The sequence below is a fragment of the Podarcis filfolensis genome (assembly GCF_964270895.1).
Source record: "Podarcis filfolensis genome assembly, chromosome: 5".
In the NCBI taxonomy this organism is placed as follows: Eukaryota; Metazoa; Chordata; class Lepidosauria; order Squamata; family Lacertidae; genus Podarcis; species Podarcis filfolensis.
Genome location: NC_139608.1, coordinates 21,573,249 through 21,591,766, shown reverse-complemented (window position 1 = coordinate 21,591,766; position 18,518 = coordinate 21,573,249). Strand labels below are relative to the sequence as shown.

The 18,518-nt window shown below is 43.0% G+C and overlaps 2 protein-coding genes and 2 long non-coding RNA genes across 5 annotated transcripts in view; 3 read left to right on the top strand and 1 right to left on the bottom strand.

Annotated features, from left to right (window-relative positions):
- The window catches only part of GMPS (guanine monophosphate synthase), a 47,877-nt gene extending 34,369 nt beyond the window's left edge, over positions 1-13,508 (top strand). For both annotated transcript variants that reach the window (XM_083613257.1, XM_083613258.1), the window contains exons 11-16: positions 1,445-1,560; positions 3,706-3,831; positions 6,061-6,176; positions 7,384-7,514; positions 8,472-8,644; positions 9,328-13,508. In XM_083613257.1, coding sequence (XP_083469383.1) covers positions 1,445-1,560; positions 3,706-3,831; positions 6,061-6,176; positions 7,384-7,514; positions 8,472-8,644; positions 9,328-9,429 — 764 coding nt within the window. In that variant the 3' untranslated portion in view covers positions 9,430-13,508. The remainder of the gene's footprint in view (positions 1-1,444; positions 1,561-3,705; positions 3,832-6,060; positions 6,177-7,383; positions 7,515-8,471; positions 8,645-9,327) is intronic.
- On the bottom strand, positions 10,275-14,596 carry LOC310762468. Its single transcript, XR_014547989.1, has 2 exons — positions 10,761-14,596; positions 10,275-10,718 (listed from the first exon to the last, which is right to left on the bottom strand). It is a non-coding gene; the product is annotated as an uncharacterized lncRNA (long non-coding RNA).
- Positions 14,597-14,752: 156 nt separating this feature from the next.
- LOC310763242 lies at positions 14,753-17,746 on the top strand. Its single transcript, XR_014548553.1, has 2 exons — positions 14,753-15,744; positions 16,105-17,746. It is a non-coding gene; the product is annotated as an uncharacterized lncRNA (long non-coding RNA).
- A 359-nt stretch (positions 17,747-18,105) lies between these two features.
- LOC310762334 (vomeronasal type-2 receptor 1-like) overlaps positions 18,106-18,518 on the top strand; it is a 32,635-nt gene continuing 32,222 nt past the window's right edge. The window contains exon 1 of the mRNA XM_083613196.1: positions 18,106-18,279. The gene's annotated coding sequence lies outside the window, so the exon portion shown is untranslated. The remainder of the gene's footprint in view (positions 18,280-18,518) is intronic.

Here is an 18,518-nt window from a genome sequence, read left to right as displayed (position 1 = left end):
GATGCACAAAATGACATCATGCACAGAAGCGGCGAATTGAAACCCACGCGTGCGCAGACGCGGGTTGTGTTCCTTTCAGGTTGCGAACGGGGCTCCAGAACGTATCCCATTTGCAACCAGAGGTACCACTGTATAGGTGGTTTCTGTTCCAGGTTTTGAGGGAACTTTGAGCAACACATCCTTCACAGGGGCCTCCTCTCTCAGTGAGTCTATCTCCCAGGGGGCTCTTAATGGTGGACTCCCTGCTCAGCCTTGGTGATCCTTGATGCTGTCCAGGGCATCATCGCATTAGCAGAATTCACCAAGAAGTGGATCCACCGCTGCCCTTTTGCAAAGGGAAATATTTTCTGTTCATGGAAGTGTGTATACTGTGGTTAGAACCTAACTGACAGACTATAGACAGTATTGGTGCTTGTATCAAAACTTTGCAGTAGAAACTCTATTGTAGTCAAAAACTTGCACAGTTTTAAGTGGAATCTTTTTGAAAACTATAACTTTTACTGAATTTGTATGCAATTCCAACACGACGTATTTGTATGCTGCCTTTGCATAATGGGTCTCACAACATCCAAAGGTTAACCCGGCTCACTAACAGTTGCAAGGCGTCACAAAGTTTAAATGGTCATGAGCAATAAGCTTATGGAAACGCCTCCTCTTATTAAAGGAGCAATGAAATTTAACAAGCCACTGATAGTTTATAATTAAACCATAAAAAGAAAACCTAGTTAACAACAAAAATAATAACATCTCCAAAGATAAATCTTGACCAACAACCCTTAGACCAGGCATAGGCAAACTCGGCCCTCTAGATGTTTTGGGACTACAACTCCCATCATCCCTAGCTAACAGGACCAGTGGTCAGGGATGATGGAAGTTGTAGTCCCGAAACATCTGGAGGGCCGAGTTTGCCTATGCCTGCCTTAGACAATGCCCTCCCCCCACAATCTGTAGCCATCCTGAGCTGCAGAAACAGTCAAGGCCCCTGGCCTCCCAAGCCAGGTGAAAATAAGCCAGGCAAGCAGGGAGCAGGTCTTGCAGGATTCACTACATGATCGTCTTTCCAAACAATGCAGAGTAAACTATTCCAAGCTTGCTTTGCAGCTGAAGAATGCGAAGGGGTTTGGGCTATTTGGTGGGGAGGAGAAATGGAAGCTAAATATAGGGCAAGGAAGATCAAGGAAGTAGCACATGGAGCTGGGAGAAGGAGTGAGCATACAGCCCTTTTCTTTTTTTCAAGTGAAGCCTCACAATAAGAGTGAATAGTGCTTCAGATCTCGCTGCTGCTTTTGCGTATGCAAGCCAAGCCTGTTGCAGATAAAAGGCAGCATGGCCAAAACACTCATAAGTGCAGTCATGTACGTAGCATTGCTGTAATACAACTTGCCACTTACATGTTGGTAACCAATTCCACGGTGCTGTTCCAATACTGTTTTTTTTTTTCCAGGTCCTGGCCTTGCAATTAGGGTAATATGTGCCGAAGAACCATATGTTTGCAAAGACTTCCCTGAAACAAACAACATTTTGAAAATCATAGCAGACTTTTCTGCGAGTGTTAAAAAGGTAATTATTGTGACTAGAATTGAAGGGTATAAATTCCTATGTGGATTATGATAAGCCACTGCGATAGATAAGTTTGGCTTAATTGTCCCTTTATTTCAATTTCTTTAAGCCACTTCCTGAAGAACCCTCAAGACATTATTCTTTCTAGTGCACTTTCTTCCCATCCCTCCTGCTCCATATCCTCACCTTCCCTTCCTGTGTTTCCCATCAGATTATGCTGGCTTTCCCTGTCAGTTCTCCTTAAGCCATTGTTTGCAGAGTAGGCCCTGCAGTGTCTTTTCTTCCTTCAATAAAGTTCTCGAGATGAATCCCTTCCGCTCCCCATTTTATGTGTTCTGTCTTGGTTTCTACCCTTACGTTCTGATCCTTCATAGCCTAGCAATTTACAACGGGTTCCCTTCCCCAACTTCTTTTGTATTAGTTATATATAATACATATATATTATATACATATAATAATATAATATATGTAGCTAGCATGGTGCCCTCCCAGTGTTGCTGGGACTACAGCTCCCAGCATTCTTTGCCATTGGCTATGCTGGCTGGATTGGTTGGAGTCGGAATCCAACAGCATTTGAAGAGCACCATGTTATCTTGCATTTAGCACAGGAGTAGCCAAGTGCCTTGAGGGACGCAGGTGGCACTGTGGGTTAAACCACTGAGCCTAGGACTTGCCGATCAGAAGGTCGGTGGCTCGAATCCCTGCGACGGGGTGAGCTCCCGTTGCTCGGTCCCTGCTCCTGCCAACCTAGCAGTTCAAAAGCATGTCAAAGTGCAAGTAGATAAATAGGCACCGCCCCAGTGGGAAGGTAAACGGCGTTTCCGTGCGCTGCTCTGGTTCGCCAGAAGCGGCTTAGTCATGTTGGCCACATGACCCGGGAGGTGTACGCCAGCTCCCTCGGCCAATAAAGCAAGATGAGCGCCACAATCCCAGAGTTGGCCACGACTGGACCTAATGGTCAGGGGTCCCTTTACCTTTACCTTTACCTTAGCCAAGTGCCTACCAACTGGGAATGCCTCTGATTCAGTGGTCAGCAAACTTTTTAAGCAGGGCGCCGGTCCACTGTCCCTCAGAACTTGTGGGGGGCCGGAATATATTTTGAAAATAAAAATGAACCAATTCCTATGCCCCACAAATAACCCAGAGGTGCATTTCAAATAAAAGCACACATTCTACTCATGTAAAAACACCAGGCAGGCCCCTCAAATAACCCAGAGGTGCATTTTAAATAAAAGGACACATTCTACTCATGTAAAAACACACTGATTCCAGGACCGTCCGTGGGCCGGATTTAGAAGGCGATTGGGCCCGATCTGGCTCCCGGGCCTTAGTCTGCCTAACCATGGATTATATATTTGTACTATGTATAGTAGATGCTGGGTGGTTTAGAAATAACAAATCTGATTGGACCTTAAACTAACATGATATGGCAGCACTGGTCTAGCCACACTTCTGGCCTCTTTGTTGGAGAACCCCTTATTTTCCAACCTCTGCCTCTATGCAAAACACTAGCTTCCAATATAATTTTTATTAGTTTTTTTTAACATATCATTTTCAACAGTAATTAAACATACTTTTACATCTTATTCAAATTTTTGACTTCCATCAATCCTGTCTGAAAATTTTCCAATCTAATCTCTCAGTATGCATTTCTTATCTTCCCTATTACATTTCAAACTCATAACCAATATCTCTATCTTTTTATACATTGTAACACTTTGTATATTTCTCCTTACAAAACTTCTTGTAGTCCTACTAGCGTAATTTGTTGATTACAGTTGCTCTTCAAATAATTCATATACTTCTTCCAATCTTCTGTAAATCTCTGGTCCCGCAGGTTTCGAATCCTTCCTATCATTTGTCCAATTCTGCATAGTCCATTAATTTCGTCTGCCATTCCTCTTTCGTCGGAATTTCTTCTTGTTTCCATTTCTGGGCTAATAATACTCTTGCCGCAGTTGTTGCATATAAAAACAATTTAACATCTTGCCTATTGATGTCATGACGTATAACACCAAGTAAAAATGCTTCTGGTTTTTTTTAAGAACGTGTATTTCAACACTAGCAAAACACTAGCTTCCAGTGAGACGTAGCTAAGTAATAATCTCAGAAGTTTTGATTGGACTTTTTCCCTTTGCTGCCCAGCCTCACACTCTGTTGCAGAGGGTCAAAGCGTGTACAACTGAGGAAGACCAGGAGAAACTGATGCAAATCACAAGTCTACATTCGTTGAATGCCTTTCTGCTGCCAATCAAAACTGTAGGAGTACAGGTGAGTGCGTTGTCACTGTGGTAATCATACCCAAAACTTGCGTGGCTAGATTGCAGGTAACAAATTTAGCGTTTTTGGAGCCAAAATACCGAGTACGTCCAAAATGGATTGGGATTAAGCAATGGAAGAGCTATTTTTTTAAAATATATGTGACAGCCTCTAAATGTCTGAATGGTCACTTTGGTTAGGCTTGGAAATACTGAAGCATTCTTAAGATTAAATAGCATCACTCACACTGTATTCCATCAGGTTCAGCCTTCCGTTGGAGAAGCAGCAGCTGGAGGCATATACGTATATTCCTACCAATTTGCTCACTGCAGACAAAATTCTGCTTTAACCTGTTCTGCTTTTATAAGACTCGTTTTACTGTCCTCCTTATACTGTATTATTATTATTATTATTATTGTTGTTGTTGTTGTTGTTGTTGTTGTTGTTGTTGTTGTGCTATTTTTCTATGCCACTTAGAGATACTTGAAATACGTTGGGGCTGAGAAATGCTTTTCAATAAATAAGTAAACAAACAAACAAACAAACAAACCAGTTCTGCTTTCCTGGTGCAGTTCAGGCACCTGTCAGACACAAAGCCAATTAAAGGCTCGGAACTGCATGCATTGTAGCTTTATTGGCTCTGGGAGATAGGCCAGTTGTCTGTTCTGGACAGAGTCACAATCCCTCTGAAAGAAGGGGCTCGCGGTTCGGGGCTGCACTTGGATTCATCTTAGTTGCTTAGAAGCTCAGGTGGCTAGGAGTGCCTTTCGCCAGCTGCATCCTTGAAACGGTCTTTCCTCACCCTGGTGATTCCTAGATTGGCAATTTGATCATTGCAATGCACCATGTGTGGAACACTTGGGCTTGGCCTGGATGCTCTGGCTGATTTAAGATGCCACAAGCTAGAGTTGATGAGGTAGGGCTTTCACAAGCCCATAACTCTGGTGCTTAAAAGCTTGTACAGTCGTACCTCGGAAGTCAAATGCCTTGTGAGTGTTCCGGTTTGCGAACGTTCTTTGGAACCCGAACGCCCGTCGGGTTCCTGCAGCCAGTCTCAAGCCGTGCCTTGGTTCCCAATTGTTTTGGAAGTTGAACTGACTTTTGGAACGAATTCCGTTTGACTTCTGAGGTACGACTGTACTGGCTACCCATATGCTACCAGTAGGCAGGGTGATATATCAATACATTGTCCAAAATTGTTTTGAAGTCCGTATCATGATAACAGTTTCATAATGTATGACTTGGCAATTCATCGAGAATCACAGTGTATGTGTGTGCGCACATGCACGTGCACTGTGTAAAAAATTCCAATATGGGGGAAACCGCGAAGCTGGCCATCACTTCTCTCATATCTCCTGCTTCCTGTTGTTTATTACTATAAAATAACAGCTGTTAAAGGTAAGTAAAAATGCATCAGTTTTAGACCCCTAAGTAGTAGCAGCTGCCAGTACTCCGTTTGCCTCTACATAGTTGCATCCTTCTTTCAGACATCGTGATACAGGGGTACCTCGGTTTACGAACTTAATCCGTTCTGGAAGTCCGTTCTTAAACCGAAACCGTTCTTAAACCGAGGCGCACTTTCCCTAATGAGGCCTCCCGCCGCCGGTGCCCTTCCACTGTTTGGATTCCGTTCTTAGACCGAGGTAAAGTTTGCAAACCAGGACACTACTTCCGGTTTTGCGGAGTTCGTAAACCAAATCGTTCGTAAAGAGGATTGTTCTTAAACCGAGGTACCACTGTATAGGTATATCACGATGTTTAAAAGGGGATATCGCTCAGCCCTACCTTACCAGTCCTTGTTGCAAGGCCCTTAACTTGGGTCCAGGGTACAGACCACTTGATGCTTTATATTCCTGTCTGATCCCGGAGGTTTTCAGAGGAGTCATGTTTAGTGGTCCCCCATGACCGAGACGCAAGGCTCATATCTGCCAGAATCTGTGCATATTCAGCATTCTGTGCCTGGTTAAGTGAAGCTGCCCCTTGGCTGACATCAGATAGGACCCCCCTATTGAATTTAAGGCATTTTGGGTAGGCATAATTTCATCAGGCATTTCAAGTAAGCTTTTTCTGGTTTAATTTTTGCTAATTTAATCCTTTGTACCTCTTTTCCAATATCACCTTACATGGCAGTGTGCAAACTGGAATGTCGAACGGTATATAACTTGTTGCAAGGAAAGAACTCGATGGGGTTTCAGCTAATGCAAATGTTTCAGCTGTCGATTTTGCTTTGCTGCTTTGCAGGGTGATTGCCGCTCCTACAGCTATGTATGTGGGATCTCCAGCAAAGATGCTCCACACTGGGAGTCCCTTATGTTCCTATCAAGACTCATCCCCCGCATGTGTCACAACATAAACCGGTATATATCTGCAGTATTTTAAAAAATACAGCTGCTGCTGATTTTGTTGTTTGCTTACATTATTGCTTTGGTAAATTTTTAACTTAACACACGAGAAGTAAAAACGAAACTACCGTATAGAAGAATATGCTACTGCCTTTCTTGAGTGCTTATTATAAATTAGAGATGTAAAACTTTTGGAAATTTTTGAAGCCAGCCAGTTTTAGGGAATCGAAGTACATATGCAATACCTTCTTAATCAAACCTAAACTTATTTTATTGCTTTAACCACATTAAATGTACCAGTTGCAACATATTTATCAAATAAAATTGTACTTCGGCATAGGCATAACATTTATGACAGAATTGCTTTGACTCAGAAGTAAGCCCCACTCTGTTTAGCGGCGCTTACTTCTGTGTAAGCACACGTAGGCTTGCATGAATGTCGTCAGCTGCTACGCTGAGTGTGTCCCTTTGAATACATGCATAGGATTGCACTGTTAGTGTCACAGTGAATTGATGGGAGAGATGAAAAGGTTGACCTTAAGAGAGAGAGGCCACGTCAAAAGCTTTTGGTATCTTGAAACTTGTAGGCCAGAGACCATCAAAGGGAGGCCAGCAGCAATTCACAAGCAATAAAGGCTCTGTAAGCTTATCTCATGAAGATGTCAGGCACCCTTTTAGGTGGATCTGAGTATTGTATGTGTCAGTTACAGGGCACAGGAGCTAAAATGCTCTTCATACAGCCTTGTTTTTTAAAGAAGCATTCCACTTGATTAAAAAAGAGAAAATAATTCGTTTGAAAACCAAGGCACCACTGTATACTGGAAAGCTAAGTGTCAGGTGCTGCAGGCATGAGTACTCTTAACGGTGGGGGCTTTTAAAGCAAGGGAAGGAAGCAAACTTTTGCTTTAGTATTGGAATAAAAAGACTGCACATATTCTGAATGTTAACGTTTTCCAAACGAGATACCTGGCTTTTTAAATAAATGATTTAACTGTGGGAATTAAAGGCACTGTGCACCCAAGTTTTACATGGTTGGACAAAGCCAGAATTTATAATACTGTCTGCTGTTCTGGTAGTTTATAGATGTATTGCTTATCTTTCCCTAACCTGGCACAAGAAGTTGGGGACTGAAACTCCTTTTAGCCCTAGCCAGCGAAGTGCTTGCATTATTCAGTTTGCAATAAACCACACACTCCAACGCTTCATTTTCTTCCCTCCGTAGAGTTGTCTATGTGTTTGGCCCACCTGTCAAAGAACCTCCCACAGACGTTACTCCCACTTTCCTGACAACAGGAGTCCTCAGCACATTGCGGCAAGCTGATTTTGAGGCTCATAATATTCTCAGGGAGTCTGGTTAGTATGTGCATTTGTTCAGTGGAAGGTCGTTGCTTAGTTAATTGCTAAGAGGTCTGCTGCCCTTGATTTGCCATTGGCAAAGACCACTTAACAGTTCAGAATTCGTCAAGCAAGCCAGATTTTGGTGCAAGTCAATAAAGTAAAAGTTTGCATAATAGATGTTTATTTTGTAGAACCCTGGCTTCAGAAAGTTGAATTTTCTTCCGGGACACTGCAATTTCTTGATTTTGTAGCAGAAAAACGACATCAAAAGTGAATCACACAAAAGTTTTAAAAGAAACTACAGTAGTACCTCGGGTTAAGTACTTAATTCGTTCCGGAGGTCCGTACTTAACCTGAAACTGTTCTTAACCTGAAGCACCACTTTAGCTAATGGGGCCTCCTGCTGCGGCCGTGCCGCCGGAGCACGATTTCTGTTCTCATCCTGAAGCAAAGTTCTTAACCTGAAGCACTATTTATGGGTTAGCGGAGTATGTAACCTGAAGCGTATGTAACCTGAAGTGTATGTAACTCGAGGTACCACTGTAATTTGATGCATGCAGCTCTTAACCAAGAGCAGTTTCTGAATTGTACCATAGAGTACAGTCTGTCTTTATGCAGCTTTTTGTTTTCATTTGTATCCTGCCCTTTCTTAGAGGAGCTCAGGATGGCAAAATGAGTTCCCTCCCCCTATTTTATCCTGACAACAACCATGTGACATAGATTAGGCCAAGCTAGTGATTGGCCCAAGACCACCCAGTGAGCTTCATGACTGAATCGGGAGTAGGAATTCTGGTCTCCCAAGTCCTAGTCCAGCACTATAATTGAGGGATGGGGGACCTGCCAACCTCTGGGTGTTGTTCAACCACAACTTTCATCATTCCTGATGATCTGCTCTAATCATTACGCCACGCCGGCTCTCTCGGTCCATATAACGGTTTGTTAATTGCAATATTCTTGCTTTCTTATGCCAAGGTTATGCCGGAAAAATCAGCCAGATGCCAGTCATCTTGACACCGTTGCATTTTGACCGAGATCCCCTTCAGAAGCAGCCTTCCTGTCAAAGATCTGTGGTCATTCGGACCTTCATCACTAGTGATTTCATGACGGGTATTGCAGCAACTCCCGGCAATGAGATACCAGAAGAGGTAAAACTTTCAGAATAATCATTCGGAACTGCCTTTTTTTTCTTTGCTAATATAGAAACTGTGCTTGTTCCTTTATTCAAAATGGTTTAAAAGTTCGTTTTTGTAGCACAGAAATAAATATGTGCTCTGGCCCTCAAACCGCTCCTGGGCGATGTATCAGTACATCGCCCAGGCCTATACTGTACAGTCGTACCTTGGATCCCGAATGCCTTGCAAGTCTAATTTTTGGCTCCCACACACCGCAAACCCGGAACTGAGTGTTCCGCTTTGCAAACGTTCTTTGGAACCCAAATGTCTGACAGGGCTTCCGCGGCTTCCGATTGGCTGCAGGAGCTTCCTGCAGCCAATCAGAAGCCGCGCTTTGGTTTCCGAACGTTTTGGAAGTCGAACGGACTTCCGGAACGGATTCTGTTCTACTTCCAAGGTATGACTGTAGTAAGTGTATGAGCTTCCTCTCCAAAATGTTTGCCTGATTATTTTTTTTTTTTTGCAAACAAAATAATACCAGGCTATATTTTAAAAGTTTGATGCACCATTCCTACCCGCTTCTAGACAGTTGGGTAAAGTAGTCTAATGAATACCCTGTGCCTTACATTACAGCCCTGATTTATCCCTCATTCAGACCAGGGAGCCTGTCTACTTAAATGCTCTTCTCACTTTGTTTTGTTCCTAAATAAACGCAGGTTGTGTTGAAGATGGTGGCAGAGATTAAGAAGATTCCTGGCATCTCCCGGGTGATGTATGACTTGACTTCAAAACCACCAGGAACAACTGAGTGGGAATAATTATTCCCTCCCCCTCCTTGTATGAAAGTACTGTATGCAGTTTTAAATTATATCAGAAACCATTCCCAGTGTTGACATGCAGTACTGTGAAACAGAGTCGCTGGAGCTGCTGCTACATCATATGTGATTCTCTCCCCCCCCCCTTTCCTGGAGCATAATCTGCAAATTAAGAATGATGTTGGGGGCGGGGGGGGGGGCGGGGAGCAAGGTAAGTGGGCTGAGGATACGTACGGGTAAATAATTAGGGCAGTGTTGCCTACGTGCAGATAGATTCATATTGCTTTGCCTTTTTTGGGGTCTTATTGACTGTTTCTACTGTTACGTCATTTCAATGTCTCTTTTTATTTTTTATTTTCATTTTATTTTGTATACTGTGTAAAAAGAGACCGTTTATTTACATTTACCAAAACCAATGTCGGAGCCTATTAAAATAATGGGTTTGGGGGGGCGGGGCGGGGCGGGAAAGCGACCAACAACTGCTTTTGAAACAGATTTATTATAAATAAATATTTTGCCAAATGGAGTAGTAGGTATTGTTGAGTTGTGGAATCAATGTATAATTTGTTTTGCTGCGTACTGTATGAATTCCTGTTCCATATCGTTTGGAGTATTAAGCCCATGGCAATAAGTGTTGACTTTTAAGACAACAATAACACCTGTCACTCAAATAATGACTGTGTCCCCCCGCCCCTTGCTCTCCTGTCCCTCCTCCATAATGCTTTTTAAAGCAAGTTTTGTTTAAAAATGTAAAAGCATACATTTCCCCCACCGTGCAGTGATATCTATATTTAATGTACATTAAATCAGTTACAAGGGAGCCAAATATGAATTATGTATACAGTTGGAAATGCATCTTGCGGTTCAGGCAAAATCAAAGGGAGGAGCAATCTACCTTGCAGCCATCAAAATCTTATCTGCCCTTTCTCAGTTTTTGTCTTTGTCTTTATGCCGAACTATCATTCATACCGTTGGGCTTATATTTTATATGAGGCTGCTTTGGAAAAGCAAGGGGGAATAATTGCTCCTTTCCAAGCCAGTGTGGTGTAGTGGTTAAGAGTGGTAGACTCCTAATCTGGTGAACCGGGTTCGCGTCCCCGCTCCTCCACATGTAGCTGCTGGGTGACCTTGGGCTAGTCACACTTCTTTGAAGTCTCTCAGCCCCACTCACCTAACAGAATGTTTGTTGTGGAGGAGGAAGGGAAGGGAGAATGTTAGCCACTTTGAGACTCCTTCGGGTAGTGATAAAGCGGGATATCAAATCCAAACTCCTCCTCCTCCTCCTCCTCCTCCTCCTCCTCCTCCTCCTCCTCCTCCTCTTCTTCTTCTAAAACGTGCTGATTCGTATGTGATTGGGTTTTGGAGGCAGCAGGGCCAATCTAGATATAAATTAGTTTGTGCATTTCTTGAAAAATAAACCACCAATAAGTCAGAAGGGTTACCGTATTTTTCACTCTATAAGACACACTTTTTCCCTCCTAAAAAGAAAGGGGAAATGTGTGTGCGTCTTATGGAGCGAATGCAGGCTGCGCAGCTATCCCAGAAGCCAGAACAGCAAGAGGGATCGCTGCGCAGCGATCCCTCTTGCTGTTCTGACTTCGCTTCGCTGGAGAGGCGCTGCACAGAGAGGGAAAGCTATGCAGCGCCCCTTCAGCGAAGCGGCAGGAGAAACGGAGCCCCTTCCATTTCTCCTCCCTCTTTTCTGGAGAGGTGCTGCGCAGAGAGAGAGAATATTTTTTTCTTGTTCTCCTCTAAAACTAGGTACGTCTTATGGTCGGGTGCGTCTTATAGAGCGAAAAATATGGTAAATAGAGTTAGCCTCTCGGCTCTGGTTTGGTAAGGATCAGAAGCTGGGTGGTTTTCAGTATGTGCGGGTATTGAGCCACATAGCTTCATCTGAAGTGGAGTTGCTTCTACAGCATCTTGTCAGGGTAGATGGACAGGAGAACAGCGTTCAGGTCACATCCACACCCTATATTTAAAGCACTCTTTAATCCACTGTCAATCATGGCTTCCCCCAAAGAATCCTGAAAACTCTTTACTTTGTTTAGGGTGCTGGGAATTGTCGTTTGACGCCTCACAGAGCTACAATTCCCAGCATCCTTAACAAACTATAGTTTCTGGGTTTCTTAGGGGGAGGCCATAGCTGTTAAGGTGGTAGAAGAGGGCTTAAAATACTAGAATAAAGAGAACAGGGCTGCAATGACTTCACTCACCCGTTCTGAGTACGGCCTTAGCGCACCACAAATCACTGTAACCTTACACAAACTTTGATTTGTACCCAATAGTTCTCAAGTGCCCAAGTATTAATGCATTGATTAGCAGGATACAGATGACCATTCCGCCATGCATTGATGGATCGGAAGGTCACCGCAGGACAAGTGAAAACTTGTGGAGGGGCAGCGAACTAGTTGCTTCTGTTGACAAAAAAAGGGTCCTTTTGCTCAATACGATTTTCGCTGTGCTTATGTGAATTAACCAAGACATGGTTGGTTAAGATGCAGAGGTCAAGGCTTGCTGTATGGTCTTGCCGGATGTGTGGTAGAGCGTCTGGCTGGAATAAAGCAGAGGGACGGATAAAGGGGAAATAAGAGCAAAAGGTACTCGCTATAAAACCATTATTATGATGGGGCAGGTGTACCTGGCGTTTGGAGGACTGGGATGAGCTGGTGGTTCTCTTGCTACGCTAACTTGCCTCACCATGCCACTTGTTGTCTCCTGAAGACCTTTCCTGCAGAGGTCTTGGAACATGTACATGAGCGAGTAAACTGGGTGGCATGGTCCAGTGTGTAGGAATGCAGTAGGCGAATCACAGAATTGTAGAGTTGGAAGGGACCCCACAGGGCCATCCAGTCTGACCCCTTGCAATGCAGGAATCTCAGCTGTGAAGCATCCATGGCAGATTGATTTGCAAATCTGTTTGCCCCGTTTCATCCAAACCCAGGGTGTGCAACAGAAGGGCTTTCCTGTATAGTCCGTGTTTGGGAATGGGTGTGGTCAAGTGAGCAGAAGTGCAATCCAGACCCAAGTGTTTTCTTAGCAAACTCTACTAGGAAGTCCTCTTTATGCCTACTGGTGAGATTATGGCACCTGAGAGTATAATGTAATGATCACTTGCAAGCCTGATGGCTCTTGCTTGGTGGGAACTCTTATTCAGATGCCTCCTAGACAGTTGGGTTCATAGCTGGGGAGTGTTCCTTGAGCTATTGCTGTGCTTTGACATTGAGGTTTACTTGGCCATTTTAAATGTCCTTTTTTTTTTTTAAGCTGATGTTCAACATAAAATATGTAACCCTATTATAGTTATGGTCCAAGCTAGAGAAATGAGGTATATATAATGCATGGTTCCATTCATAAGAGCCAGAGGTTTTAACTGAGTGGTGTGTCTACTGACGGTAACCTTTGCAGCTGGAGCTAAGAGTATTTTGTGTCCATGTTCACTATGTTAGATGCACAGATAGTCAAATTATAGGATTTCCATCCTAACAAATGTATACGTTTAAGTCAGCTCTGGGCTATAACTTTATAAGCTTGTTTTGTTTTTTAAAAAAAAGATTCGTGAAGAAAATGGGAGTTTGGCAAACTTTATTAAGAAGATTAACATTGCAGCCAGAAGCAAACACATGTGTAAGAGGCATTGCATCATGAGTGATTTGTTAAATCTGAATCCAGATTCCAGTATTGTGTGGAGCAGGGTATTTCTTATTTTTATTTTTTATTTTTAAAAAACCACACAGTTAGTTTGTGAGGGAAGTGGAATGTAGCTTCATTGCCATCCTTCCAGTCCTTGAATGTATTTCATTGTGTTCATTCATGTAATCTCAGCCGGATGGAGAAACACAGATTGTCGTCTTCTTGTGGTCCAGAAGGGAATGTAGCTTATGAATGCAGTTGCTCTTGTTCAGTTTGTTTACCCCTCTCTAGTCCTTCAGTGAGACATGTCAACGTATTCAAAGGAATTTGTATAGGGAAATAATTCCTAGCATTCTCGTTTTTTTAAAGAAAGAAAACATTTTCTGCTTGTAAATGATAAGTACTGTGAGCCTTAATTTTTATCCACAAATAAAAGTTACCCATTTGGATACTTGTGTGATTATTATTATTATTTTAAAGACACTCCTTCCAATCCTTAACTCCCCACTTAATTTGTTCCCTAAATGATTAAGGCCTGCTGTGGATAACAGTTGGCTCTTCTGGGTGAGCAGAGGAGTATCACGGAAGCAAACTATGACAGGACAAGCAGTGGAGAGAAGTCATCAGGTGTCTGGAGCTTCAAAATGTGACCTGAGTATTTTGCGGCCTAGTCCAGAACCCCAGGCTCAAGCACCCTTCCTATGAGACATATCACTTAATACAGACTGGTCTGCTGGCGAGGTCAGACCGGAAATGCAAGGGTGAATAGATTTTTTTAAAAAATTGTTTTACAGCAAGTGTTCCCCAAACTTGGGTCTCCAGCTGTTTTCGGACTACATTTCCCATCATCCCTGAACACTGGTCTTGCTAGCTAGGGATGATGGGAGTTGTAGTCTACTTCTGTGTTAATTCTGTGCATCCTGGAATGGATTTAAATACCCTTTTTCATATGAATGATGTAAGTGTAACCTTGTTCACCATCCAGCCAAAACCCATATTTTAGATGTGTCTTTTGCTGTGCAGGAGCTGATGTTCAGTTAACTGTATGGTTAACTATACAGATCAATGGTATGCATGTCTACTTCAACAACAGGTTTGTTGTTAATGAGGCTTACTCCCAGGTAAGTCGGTAATGATGGCAACCTAGGCCTTGCCATTGGGGGAAAATGGGGTTCTTGGGCTTTTTTATCTCCATAAGCAGAACCAGCAGGACATAGCTGACTCCCCATGGTAAATAGGAGGCCTAGGGGATGGGAAGGGGAAGCAACGATATGCTCATTCTTTCTAATGTTGCGTTATGCCTCACAGATGGTAGCCATTTTGTGACTGGTGACCTCAGCACTCTCGCAAAACTCCAAATGTTCCCATTGGTCCAAAACGCTTAGCGACTTCAGAGTGCGAAACGAGGTTATCTGGAATATAGGACTGAATAACATGCGGCAAGTGATAGCCAATATTATTGTTATTCTCTTATTACTATATGTGTTAGCAATGCACTTCCAGATGTAAGGTAGGATCCCAGGGAGTAGGTTAGTGGAAGGTTATACAGTGGTATCTCGGGTTAAGTACTTAATTCGTTCTGGAGGTCTGTACTTAACCTGAAACTGTTCTTGACCTGAAGCACCACTTTAGCTAATTGGGCCTCCTGTTGCCGCCACGCCGCCAGAGCACAATTTCTGTTCTCATTCTGAAGCAAAGTTCTTAACCTGAAGCACTATTTCTGGGTTATTGGAGTCTGTAACCTGAAGCGTATGTAACCTGAAGCGTATGTAACCCGAGGTACCACTGTATTCCTCTTCTTGGTGCTGTTTTAGATGCTGTCCAAAAAATTACAGGAATGTCGCAGGTTCCACTTTTTATTTATGACTACAGAATTCCTGCTTGAGGCTTAAAGGCTCAAGGCTGCGTTTCTAAACTTACTTAGTAGTAAAGACCATTAAAATCAATGGGACGTGCTTTCAAGTAGCCATGCTTGATCAGAATGTTAAAATAGTTGTGTTGCTAGATGATTGGGAGCTATAAGACTTAAACGTCTGCTACTATATAAAGGTAGCTTCAAGGATCCTTGTAGGATGCTGAACTCTTATTTAACTTTGCTTCCTCTTGAATCACATTGAGGAGAAAGTCCGATAAACTCTCCTGTTGTCGCACGGATACCCATGCCCTTATAAGGGCTTATATTTTGCACAAAGCTTTGAAGTAAATTAATTCTAAGCCACAGCAAGAGATTTTCAGTGTTTCTTGCGATTCTTGTCATTTTCTCAGGAAGTAAGCTGGAAAACAATTTGTATTAGAAAAGGGAATTGTTGCTTTCAATATAAATATCTGCATATGATATTTTGCAGTGGCTTGGTTCTTTTGTGTAAACATTTTCTTGCCTTTGTACATGTTCAGAAAATGATTCGCGGCTTCAAAAAGTGCCATTCTGGGACTCCTATGAACTTGCACATTCTTAGTGGACCGTTATCTTTCTATATATTCCCAACACACTGTCACTGCCTAACATGGTAACAAAACAGGCCTGGGAAAGTGGTTCAGGTGAGAGTTGGCTGAGTGCTTGGTGCTCCTTCACTTTGTGCTGCAGGAAAAATGGTTTCACCTGAAGCAGAGGAGAGGGAATCAGGAAATGACAAGCTTTTATTGCATGCCAGCTGTAATGGGGGCCGCTGTTTTTGTAACATAAAGGTAAAGGGACCCCTGACCATTAGGTCCAGTCGTGACCGACTGGGGTTGCGGCGCTCATCTCGCATTATTGGCCAAGGGAGCCGGCGTACAGCTTCCGGGTCATGTGGCCAGCAAGACTAAGCTGCTTCTGGCAAACCAGAGCAGTGCACGGAAATGCCATTTACCTTCCCACCGGAGTGGTACCTATTTATCTACTTGCACTTTGACGTGCTTTTGAACTGCTAGGTTGGCAGGAGCAGGGACCGAGCAACGGGAGCTCACCCCGTCACGAGGATTCGAACCGCCCACGTTCTGATCGGCAAGTCCTAAGCTCTGTGGTTTAACCCACAGCGCCACCGGCGTCGCTTTTGTAACATAGAGGCCGCCTTATTTTCATCCTGGACAACCCTGCTGTGGAAGGAACAGTTGTGTGATTAAATGCAAAGCGTTAGAGTCACAAATCTTAAGTTTTGCCTGCCCTGCATGAAAAATTAAACCAAAAGCCCTTTCCATACCAATACCTGGCAACAAAGGTGACTTGTGTAATTTCAAAGGGATGAACAAAATTAAGAATACTTTTGCAGAGCTAGACAACTGTGTGTGAAAACATACATCTCCCTCTATTGTCAAGTGTTTTACTGCCACCTGGTGTTTTAAAGAAAGAGTAGCATACTTGCTGACTTGAGTAGCTTTGGGTTTGTTTATATTATAACAACAGAAGATCAGTAAGTGCAGGAAGGCGTTTCTGATGATATCAAGTGCAGTGGTACCTCAGGTTACAAACTTAACTCGTTCTGGAGGTCCACTCTTAACCCAAAACCGTTCTTAACCTGAGGCGCGCTTTCGCTAATGGAGCCTCCTGCCGCGCCGCTGGTGCGTGATTTCCATTCTCATCCTGGGGCAAAGTTTGCAACCCGGAGCAACTACTTTCAGGTTAGCGGAGTTTGTAACTCAAAGCGTTTGTAACCTGAGGTACCACTGTATTTGGGTATTCTGTTGGTTGTGTGAAACAACTTCAGAATGCAAGGCTGGAAAAAAATGTACAGCAAAGAACATTTCTAGACACACAGATTATGTCCAGTCTCAATGGTTAGCTCCAAATAAAATAAAGATGGATGAAGAACTTTAAAACCATAATGGTTCAGGTCACCATCATCAGCAAATGTTTACTGCAGAGTATGAACGGTAAGTAAAGACATGTCATTCTTTGCAGGCATGGTATTCCACTGCCCACCCCCTGCCCTCTCAGGGCCCCCCACCAGGGACTTTAAACACTCTATTGGCCCTGTACATGCTTAGTCCTCATTGGGCTTTTGGGGAATGTTGCCCCCCCTTAAGTATTTTTAAATTGGCTTTTTTGTACTTTTGCAAACGTCAGAGTTCCTCTGAGCTCGCTACGTTAATACAACACTTTTGCTTTTCTGTGGTGCTGTTTCAGCTACAATCCTGTTGGTGCTCACTGCCAGTATTTGCAGTAGATGTAATTGTATGAAATCAGGCTCGAGGTCCAGGGAAGATGAAAATATGTAAAAAAAAGAAGAGAAAAAAAAGAAAACTCATCAAAGTTCTGCTGAGGTCTGCTTAACAAAGTTTGAATCTCCCATTTGCACTCAGTCTTCAGCCAATTCACCTTGTCTCAGGAACCAGCTCAGATAAAAAGGTCACAGAGCACTTAGGAGACTCTGCAGTGCTGTGCTGTGTTGTCATAGCTCTATTAAGCAATGGAAGAAGTTGATGTTCCAGCTTTTTATCTGCTGCCTTTAAAACATGTATATCTAAACATTGCATCCTTTAATTTTTTAATAACCAGCATATTATCAGCGCGAGGTACAGTACTCTTGTTGACATTGTTGTTGACATTGGGCCCAATCTGCCTTGCATGGTGTTTGTGCTGATTAAATGTCACAGGAAAGAGACTAAATATGTTGCCTTGAGCTCCTAGAAGGAAAGGCTGTACAGTACATGATTATGAAAATGTATAATATAGCTGACCTGCAATGCCCACTTTGCACCCCTGGTTTTTTTTTATAATGTATTTTTATTAAAGATTTCTTGGTTGTTCAGGCTGTTTCTGAGGTAAATTTCCACCCACCCACTCCCTGGTTACACTATGGCAGCTCTGGGGTTTTTTGCAGCCTGCTAACTGAACAAATAGGTACATATTAAAAATAATTGTTTTACAGAAGAATGATGTTTTCGGGTTTTTTTAAATAAAAAAAAATGTAACCATCACTTCCGCCTCCAGCCTTTTGATTTCACAACTCTGCTTTTCTCTTTTTCCAAACATCCTAATCACATAATTACAAGATTTAAATAGGTAGAGGAAGGAAAAAGGAAAGAGGAGTAGGAAGGAGATACAATGGGGGCCTGTCAAATTCACAGCTAGACTCTCACATCTCCCTGAATATCAACCTTCCCCTTAGAATCATAACTGCAGAGGAAAAAAGAAAAAAAAGAAAAGAAAACAAGACTTCTGCCTTCACTGGATCTGTTCCCCTGGTGCCCATTTTGGATTTCGTAACCTTCTGGGGTTCAGGTGTTTTCTGTTGCTACCAGGTAAAGACAAGTAGTGACAAGTCGTGAGGTGTTTATATTGGCTTTTAGCAAACATCGCCCCAGAGGATCTTAGGACGGCATATAGTGTTATACTATGTTCTCCTCACAACAACCTGGTTGGGTAGGTCAGACAAGAAGGAAGCGCCTTATTCGTTGCCAACCAGAAGCAATTCAAATGTAGATCTCTCTGGTCATCATCCAACCCTTTCAGCCCAGTGCCTAAGTACTCTTGAGACCAA